This window comes from Furipterus horrens, unplaced genomic scaffold (genome assembly GCF_987537825.1).
Source record: "Furipterus horrens unplaced genomic scaffold, mFurHor1.1.pri manual_scaffold_11, whole genome shotgun sequence".
NCBI classification, from domain to species: domain Eukaryota; kingdom Metazoa; phylum Chordata; class Mammalia; order Chiroptera; family Furipteridae; genus Furipterus; species Furipterus horrens.
In genome coordinates, this window is record NW_028327181.1 from 98,598,359 (window position 1) to 98,606,440 (window position 8,082).

The 8,082-nt window shown below is 61.2% G+C and overlaps 1 protein-coding gene across 2 annotated transcripts; it reads left to right on the top strand.

The window, feature by feature from the left end:
- Positions 1–73: 73 nt before the first annotated feature.
- Positions 74–7,272, top strand: WBP2 (WW domain binding protein 2). 2 transcript variants are annotated; one of them, XM_090290550.1, is made up of 8 exons: positions 74–209; positions 2,182–2,290; positions 3,426–3,561; positions 4,355–4,447; positions 5,086–5,220; positions 5,384–5,506; positions 5,996–6,078; positions 6,219–7,272. In XM_090290550.1, exons 1-8 carry the CDS (start codon positions 151–153, stop codon positions 6,270–6,272), a joined length of 792 nt encoding a protein of 263 aa, XP_090146676.1. In that variant the 5' UTR covers positions 74–150; the 3' UTR covers positions 6,273–7,272. The 2 variants fall into 2 exon arrangements, with proteins under 2 accessions (XP_090146676.1, XP_090146677.1); XM_090290551.1 differs by lacking the exon at positions 5,086–5,220 and having other exon boundaries at positions 75–209.
- Positions 7,273–8,082: the final 810 nt, after the last annotated feature.

Consider the following 8,082-nt stretch of genomic DNA (forward strand, 5'->3'; position numbering starts at 1 on the left):
ACCACGTGACACTCGGGATCCGGTGGTTGGGCCAGCCTCCGTTCCAGGGCTGTGATTGGCTGATTCTAAAACGAACGACGCCACTAGGGGCGGTCCGGAGAGGAGCGCAAGCGTACTGCGTTACGCGTCTCGGGACCCCTTTCCGAGACTATGGCGCTCAACAAGAATCATTCGGAGGCCGGCGGAGTGATCGTCAACAACACCGAGAGGTGAAAACACTACGGAAGAGCCTGGAGGACCGGAGGGAGGGCGTCAGGGGTGTGCACGTCGGGCGGTGGGCTGTGGGGAGTACATCGCCCAAGAGTGGAAACTGATGGGGTGCGGTGTGGCGGGGGCGGGGGCGGGGGCGGGGGGAGGGGTAACCGTGGGGGCGGGACTGGAGGAAGGTGGGTGCGTCGCGGGGGGACGGCCCGGGATTTGCCGTCTGCTGTGGGATGGGGGTGGGGCGGCTGGCTGGGCACGGGGCTTCGGGAGGCGAGCGGGGCCCAGAGGTGGTGGTGAAGCCCGTTCCCAGGGTCGGCGACTTGCAGCGACGGGAGCAGCCTCCGACAAAAACGGGTGCCGTTCACTCCGTTACTGCTGACGTGTGTTCCTGTGCCAGGCACTGCCCTCCCTTTCATACGTGAATCCTGTGAGTTAGATATTGTTATTCTACACATTTTACATGTAGGGAAAGTAACAGAGGTGGAATTCCTGGAAAGGAATCTTTCCCAAAATCGATAGCCTCCCAGTGTATCCCAGAGCTGCCCAGATACGGGCCAGGCCCGGGGCGAGGTGAAACAGAGACCGTTTGTCGGGCGTCTGACACGCGTCCTGCCACCGTCTGCCTTGTAAAGGTCCGTTTTTGCCTCCTTCTCTTGAATACCTGTTGGCTCGGGTGACTCCCCAAAGCAGAGGTCTCCCAACTTCCAGATTCTTTGTACCAACCCCCCAGCTAATCCCGTCTCTCCTCCCACATCTGGGCTACCCTCCCTCCCTGCTCCTCGGGCGTTGAGAATCCAGGCCGGCCAGCCGCGGCTGAGCTCTGCTGAGCCTAAGCTCCCTTTGAAGGCAGGAGTTTCGGAGGAACCTGAGTCCTCGAGGAGATTTGGGGGGGTCAGCACCTGGTAGCCGGCTGAGGCCAGCGCCCCGCCCAGGGCCTGTCACTCGGGAGCGCTTGATGAGTCAGGAGAACACGGAGAGTCCCCTGACCTGGCGGTGCTGACTCTCCGTCCATCTTACCTGCTCACAGTTTACCCGACTGTCCTATTCCCAGTAATGACCTTTTTTTCTCTGAGCTGTATTCCTCTTTGCTGGTACCAGCGCTCTTCCCACTTAGCCCTCCCTGGCGCAAAAAGTTGTGATATTTGGGAGGAGGAGGAAGGCCAGCGGAACCACGTGAACCTAGACCGGCTTTGTTATCTTATAATCAGAGAAACCTCACGTTGCTCACAGTGTGTAGCCTGTATGCCAGCCAGTCCCTGGCCTGACAAAACACTTTTGATGCCATTTGGTAGCATCTCCCGGGACTGTTTTTCTTACTGTGTCAGTGAGGCTTTGCTGGGACAAGAATGGGTCTGTCCTGTTGGGCCTTGTACCCAGCTTCGGACTCAGTGCTACTAAATAATGGTGTGCCTTGTTTCAGAAAGTGCGTCAGCCTCCTTCGCGAAGAGAAAGTGTGTACAGTGATGAAAATTTAAATTAGTGTAAACATACTCTTCAAGTCGTGAGCCCCTTTGAGAGGGATGCAAACTGTAGATTTTCCCAGAAAGATGCACATGCAGGGTTATTTCAAGGGCGTCGGGACTGACAGCCTGCGGCCCCAGCTCAGGGACCCAGCTTTAAAGGGACCCTGGAGCCAGCCCTTTTGTAATGCCTAGTTGTGTCTTAGAATGTTTATATGTCAGGGTTAAAAAACAACCTAATAGAAACAGGACGTGTATTGTAAGGACTCAGGAGAAAATAGGAGCGTTAACTCAGATGCTCTCCTTCTGTGCTGGCCACTCGGGGTGAACAGTGGGGTTTGGGGAGATTCTGTAGACCCCGCCTTTCTCATCTACTCCGTGGCTATAGTAATGCTGAGACTGGCAAGGAGACGACACACCGGGTACCTGCTTCCTGGGGGGACCCAGTCCCCGGGGTGGCAGGTCATGGCTGCAGGCTGACTGTCCCATCCGGGACTTCACTGTCTCCCCATCACAGCATCCTCATGTCCTATGACCATGTGGAACTCACGTTCAGTGACATGAAGAATGTGCCAGAGGCCTTCAAAGGGACCAAGAAAGGCACTGTCTACCTTACCCCTTACCGGGTGAGTCGCACAGCACGGGGGTGGTTTTGGAGGCTCGTGGCTCCTGCGGGCTACGACGAGCCTTAGGTCAGCCTCAGCCTCGTGGGTCCAGAGGCCTCGGAACCAGCCGCGTGTTAGTTCCTCACTCTGGGCGTTTCTCTGCCACACGCTTCTCAGTTCTAAAGCAGCAGGCACTTGGCACCGCCCAGCTGACCCCTGGGCAGTGAGCGCATGCGAGTCCCGCGCTGTCGCTGCAAAGTCTCCGTGGGCCTGGCTGCAGCTGCTGGGGTGGCCTGGGCCTGCGGGGAGAGGCTGTTATTTTGATTTCTCTAAGAGTAGCCTGTGAGGCCTTTGGCACATCCAGAGTGATAAGTGCGGTGAACGGGAACATTGCTGCAGTTCCCGGTCTGGGCAGAGAGCCCGGCACAGCCCTGCGGAGCGAGGACCGCCAGGCCACACGGCGGGCCCTGCCCGAGGTTGCCCAGGCAGACGCCAGAGACTGCCAAAGCAGCGCAGACGGCTGTTCTTGGGAGAGGACGTGTTGTTCCCCAAGAGTTAGACTTACGTGGTTGGGAGAGGGGCAGACCTTCAGATACGAGTCACCAGGATTTAGCGGAGGAGGGAGAGGCTCAAGACCCATTTCTGGGGGTTCAAGTGGCGTCTTCAGTCACTAAGGCTGTGGTTTTGGAACAAGGTCCTCCAAGCGTGGGGGGCGAGACTTGCTCTTTGGGCAGTGAGTCTGGGGGGTGGGCTGCGGCAGCCCCTGTGCCCCGGGCTCTAACGCCCCCGCGACTCCTCCACTCTCCGCTCTGCAGAGCGGGGGCCGGGCTGCTCCCCTCAGGAGTCCTCCCCGCCTGACTCCGGCCTCTCTGCCTTAGCTTTGCGGGCCTTTTCACACCCGCCACCTCCTCGCCACCGCTTAAATGGCAGAGCAGCCTGTCCTCACTTGCTGTCTGAGTGGCACGAGTTTTGTGACTACAGACATGTCTGGGCCCTCCGTGGGAAGTGTTTTCTTTAAGAAGCTCTCCAGGAGTGTGTGGCGCAGGGAGGGCTCTGGGGCTGCTGGGCCCTGGGCCGGGCTGCCTGCCCAGCACGGGGGTGGACACCCAGGGGGCTGTGGTCGGCCGCTGACTGTTCTTGCCTCCTCTCCCTGCAGGTCATCTTTCTGTCCAAGGGGAGGGACACCATGAGGTCCTTCATGATGCCGTTCTACCTGATGAAGGACTGTGAGATCAAGCAGCCTGTGTTTGGTGCAAACTACATCAAGGGAACAGTGCAGGCAGAGGCAGGAGGTGGGTGACGGGGGCTCAGGGACATGGACGGGGCTTCCAGAGGGGTGCTGGGGGGCAGCTCTGACTGCCGCCCTGGAGGGGTCCTGTTGGGTCCCTTATCACCCTAGCCTGCCCTCTTCCTGCCTGGGAGTTGGCTTCCATAAGCCACACCTGGGCTGCCCGCTGTGGAGCAGGGGTGGGTTTTGGTTGATAAGAACCGGGAAATGCTGGCATTAGAGATGGCAGCTCACGTCACCTTCGCAGAGAGTGAAATCAGCAAGAAGACTGCAAACGAAGTAAAACTGCTTGTGTCGCCCTGGGGAGTGTGTGCAGATTTTAGGTGTGGGAAGGAACTGTGCCAGGTTCTTGGAAGGGCCTTCCCCTGGAGCCGGGAGAAGCTAGGTGCTCCTCTGTGATGCCCAAGAGGCCCTCCCTGGTGGCAGGCTCTGCCCCTCCTGCCCCGCCAGCTCCAGGAGCTCACAGCTCTCTTTTGGCAGAAGCCGGGCTGGAAGGGCCATGGGTCCCTCCTTCGGCCCCCTCAGGGAGAGATCTGCTCTGAACTTGAACGTCAGTGGTTGCTGACTATACCTGCTCCTGGGATGCCGCTTTATTGGGGGTGGGAGGCCCTAATGCAGACACACTTGCAGTGCTGAGCGGGAGGACAGCTTGTCCCAAGAAGAACGAGCCCCGGCTCCACAGCGGGCGCGGGTAGGAGGCAGGCAGCCTGTGGCGCCGGCATGGAGGCAGACGTCCTGTCCAGGTAATCGGGCAAATAGCCGTCCCTTCCTGAGCTGGCACTCCTGTTCCTTCTCAGGTGGCTGGGAAGGCTCTGCCTCGTACAAGCTGACCTTCATGGCAGGGGGCGCCATCGAGTTCGGACAGCGGATGCTGCACATGGCGTCTCAAGGTAGCGAGGCTCTAAAAATTAGGGCCAAGGCCAAAGCGTGTGGCTTTGGGTTCGTTTGAGTTTGTTTCCTTTCTGTTTTGTTTTTAAATGCTCCAGAGCTAAGTCTCTGGGCCCTGGGCTGGCCGGGGCTGGGAGCGGGGAAGGGAGCCTAGAATTGGCATCACTGTCCTGTGTCTGCCAGGCTGGGTGTCCCTTGTACCCTGTACCCTGGAGCAGGCACAGGACATTTTGATGAAGCTGTTTGGACGCAAGGACATTTTACTATGGCCTCATAAAAACAAGATACCCAGCAATTAAGCTCCACTCCACAACGATTTTAAGTCACCGAGATGTACACAGGACGCCCCTCACCTCGTCGCCAGCCTCCCCAGCCCCTTCTTTACCGCGTCTCTGAGCCTCCCTACTCCTTCCATCTGCCCCGTCCTTGGCCTCCCCGGCTCTAACCTCTGTCCGCATCCTGACCCCTCGCCTCCTTCTGACCAAGGCCGACTGAAGTGGGGCGGGGAGCAGAGTGGGGTGGGGTAAGGCATGTCTGCGGCGCACGTCCTCGGGCCCCACAGCTCCCCTCTCGGGTGTGACCAGCCCCTGCCCAGCCCCGGGGCCTGAGACGCTCACTTCTCTCTCCCCTGTACTTGTAGCCTCCCGAGGCGAAGCCCCCACTGGAGCCTACGGGTACTCCTACCTGCCCAGCAGGACCTATGTCTATTCCCCGCCAGTCGCCAATGGAATGTACCCCTGCCCCCCCGGCTACCCCTACCCACCACCCCCACCCGGTGAGTGTCCTTTTTTGCCCACCCCTCACCCCACCCACTAAGCAGCCCCACCCAGGCCAGGGTGGTGTAGAGGGGAGACTTGTTCTGCAACCTGCTTCAGGAGACTTAACAGGAGCTGGAGAGGCTGGATGCTCACTGGGTCCCTGTCCCTCTCGCCGAGCAGAGTTCTACCCGGGACCTCCCATGATGGACGGGGCCGTGGGATATGTGCATCCCCCACCACCACCCTACCCTGGGCCCATGGAGCTGCCTGTCAGCGGCCCTGATGTCCCCTCCACTCCTGCAGGTGAGGCCCCCCGAGCTTCTGGCAGTCCTGGGAAACCAGCCCCCTCCCCATGGCTGCAAGGAGGGTCTCAGGGGACAGCCAGAGGCTGGCTCAGAGCCCCAGATGGTGAACACCCCGGCCTAGGCACTGCCCCAGGGCACCAGCGGGGTGGTGGGCTCAGGGCAAAGAGCTAAGATTCCCACGCTCTGCCCTTAGCTGCTGTGGGCCCTGACACCAGGTGGGTCTCCCTCTCTACTGATCGGCCTTCTCAGCTACTAGCGGATGGTCACAGGACCCCCGGGTGGTGGTGGTGGGGATCAGAGGCGACTGGAAAGGACAATGGGGCCCGTGGTGAGCACTGAGGGACTCAGGATGCTGCTTTACCCACAGAACCGCGTCCTAGCGCCAGCTGCCCTGAGTGGCGGGGGGCTGGGCCACGCGGCTGTGGGCAGCCCCAGGGGCGGCCAGGAGAGGAGGGCAGGCTCATCCCCAGTGTGTTTGCTTTCGCAGCCGAAGCCAAGGCCGCAGAAGCGGCTGCCAGCGCCTACTATGCCCCGGGTGATCCGCACAATGTGTACATGCCCATGCCCATGGTGAGCGGGGACGCGGGACGCAGAGGGACTGGGGCGGGGCTGTGAGCAGGGCAGCCACCACCAGCTGGGGTTTAGGAACTGGGGGGGCCTCCGCTCAGTTCAAACCTTCTAATGGGACCCCCCCTTTCTTCCTTCCGTAGAACCAGCCTCCGCCGCCCCCCTACTGCCCCCCGGAGGATAAGAAGACCCAGTAAACCCCCGCCCTCTGCCTCTCTCCTCTCATTGCTCCTCCCCTACCCGCGCCTCGGGGCTGAGTCGGGTGGGGTGATGAGAGGGGCTTGTTCTTCCTTGAGGTCTGTTTATAAAACACTCACCGGGAACTGGCGTTGGCAGAGGGAGGGGCACCTGGACGGGCGCCGCGCTCCCGCCTCCCACACTAGCTCAGCGCAGACATGCTCGCACGCCTCCCTCAGCACCCGGGGGCTCTGCCCGGGAGTGCAGGGTGGCCCCGTGTCCCCGTCTGGTCCCAGTAGCTTCTGGCCACCTCCTCTGCCGCAGTCCAGCTCCCTTGTCCTGGCAGCCACTCTATCCTCAGTCTCTGGTCCTCCCAAGGGCCCGTGTGCCCCGCTCACATCCCCCGCACTCCGGCCTGTGCCCAGCGTGGAGGCTGCCTTCCGCCAGGCCGTCGGCTTACATTCCGTTCCTAGCCAGCCTCCAGCCTGCCCTGCCCTGTCGTGGTCATTCTGCTGCCCCCACTGTGTGACTTGGAGCTTTAACAAGAGCTTCCACGGGGTGGGTAGCACCAGGGCCAGGCCCTCTCCTTCCCTGCAAGTGTTTCTGGAATTCGTTTCCCTTTGGCTTCTCTCCGTTTCGTCTAGAAGGGGCTTCTGGAACTGGAGAGTGCGCGTCTGTCCCAGCACGCCTTTTGGAGGCCGCTGGGTGGGCTGGCATGAAGGCCCCCATCCCCGAGACCTGGCGGGGCTGCGTGATGTCCCTGACCCCTGGCGGCCCTGCGCCTGCCCACCCCCCTCTGAGCTCACACTGGGCCGGCCGGGTCCCTGGGCACACTGACATGCGCTCTCGTTTGCTCCTGGACTTGCCGTGAAGGGAGGAGATGGTTATTTAAAGAGACTTCCCTATTTATTTGACCAAAAAAAAAAAAAAATCCAGTTAATATATTAATGTGTAATAAACCCTGTTTGCACCTTGATTTGTTTGCTGAAAATGTGAAGTAGTAAAAATGAAGTAACTGGACTGTGTCTGGCTCTGTGTGGGGACCAAGGTGAGCCCTTGGGGAGGAAAGCTAGCTGGCTGCGGGGGGTGGGGGTGGCTGGGGCAGACGGGGAGACAAGGCTCCCTGCCTGCTGTGAGAGTCCCTTGTTCTCATGGCCCATTTAGCCCCAGGCGGTTACTCGGCAACCGGGCCCACCCACTGAGTCCCCTGGGCGCCGGGTGCTGCCCCGATACTGCCCTGGATGGGAGGCCTGGGAGGCAGGGCCAGGCTTGCTACGGCGACGTCCTGTGTCCGGCTGCTGCGCTCACCGCCACCGCATGACGTGCGACCCTGGGCCCAGACGTGGCCCGGAGGAGCGTGTCCGGGCTTGTGAGAGGCCTGGCCAGCCCCGCAAGACACGCCGCTGCCACGCTTCTCACGAACCTGGGTGCGAACTAGGGTGCGCAGGCAGGGGAAGGGAGGGGAGGGCTGCTGTCGGCCCACCCCACCCCCGCCGGGCCTGGAGGAAGGCCCGGCGCCACAGCGGGCCTGAGCCCGAAAGCTGAGCGTTCAAGTGTCCGCTTTCCTGTCTCCTCGGGGCCAAGGTGCCCTCGTGAGACGCACTGCCTCCCAGACTTGTCCTGGCCAGTTCTGCCCAGGCCCTCCTGGGGTGGGCGGGACCCCCTACAAGGGCGTCTGAAGGGAGCACCCTCCTGGCCGTCCTTGTCCCTGCCTGGTGCAGCTTGGCCTCGTCACCTAGGTGGAATGTCACCTGTGGAGTGGAGCAGGCTGAGCGTTTGGCCGCCTGCCGGGCGCACCCTGCTGGGCAGCTCGGGGACCCTCCCTAGAGG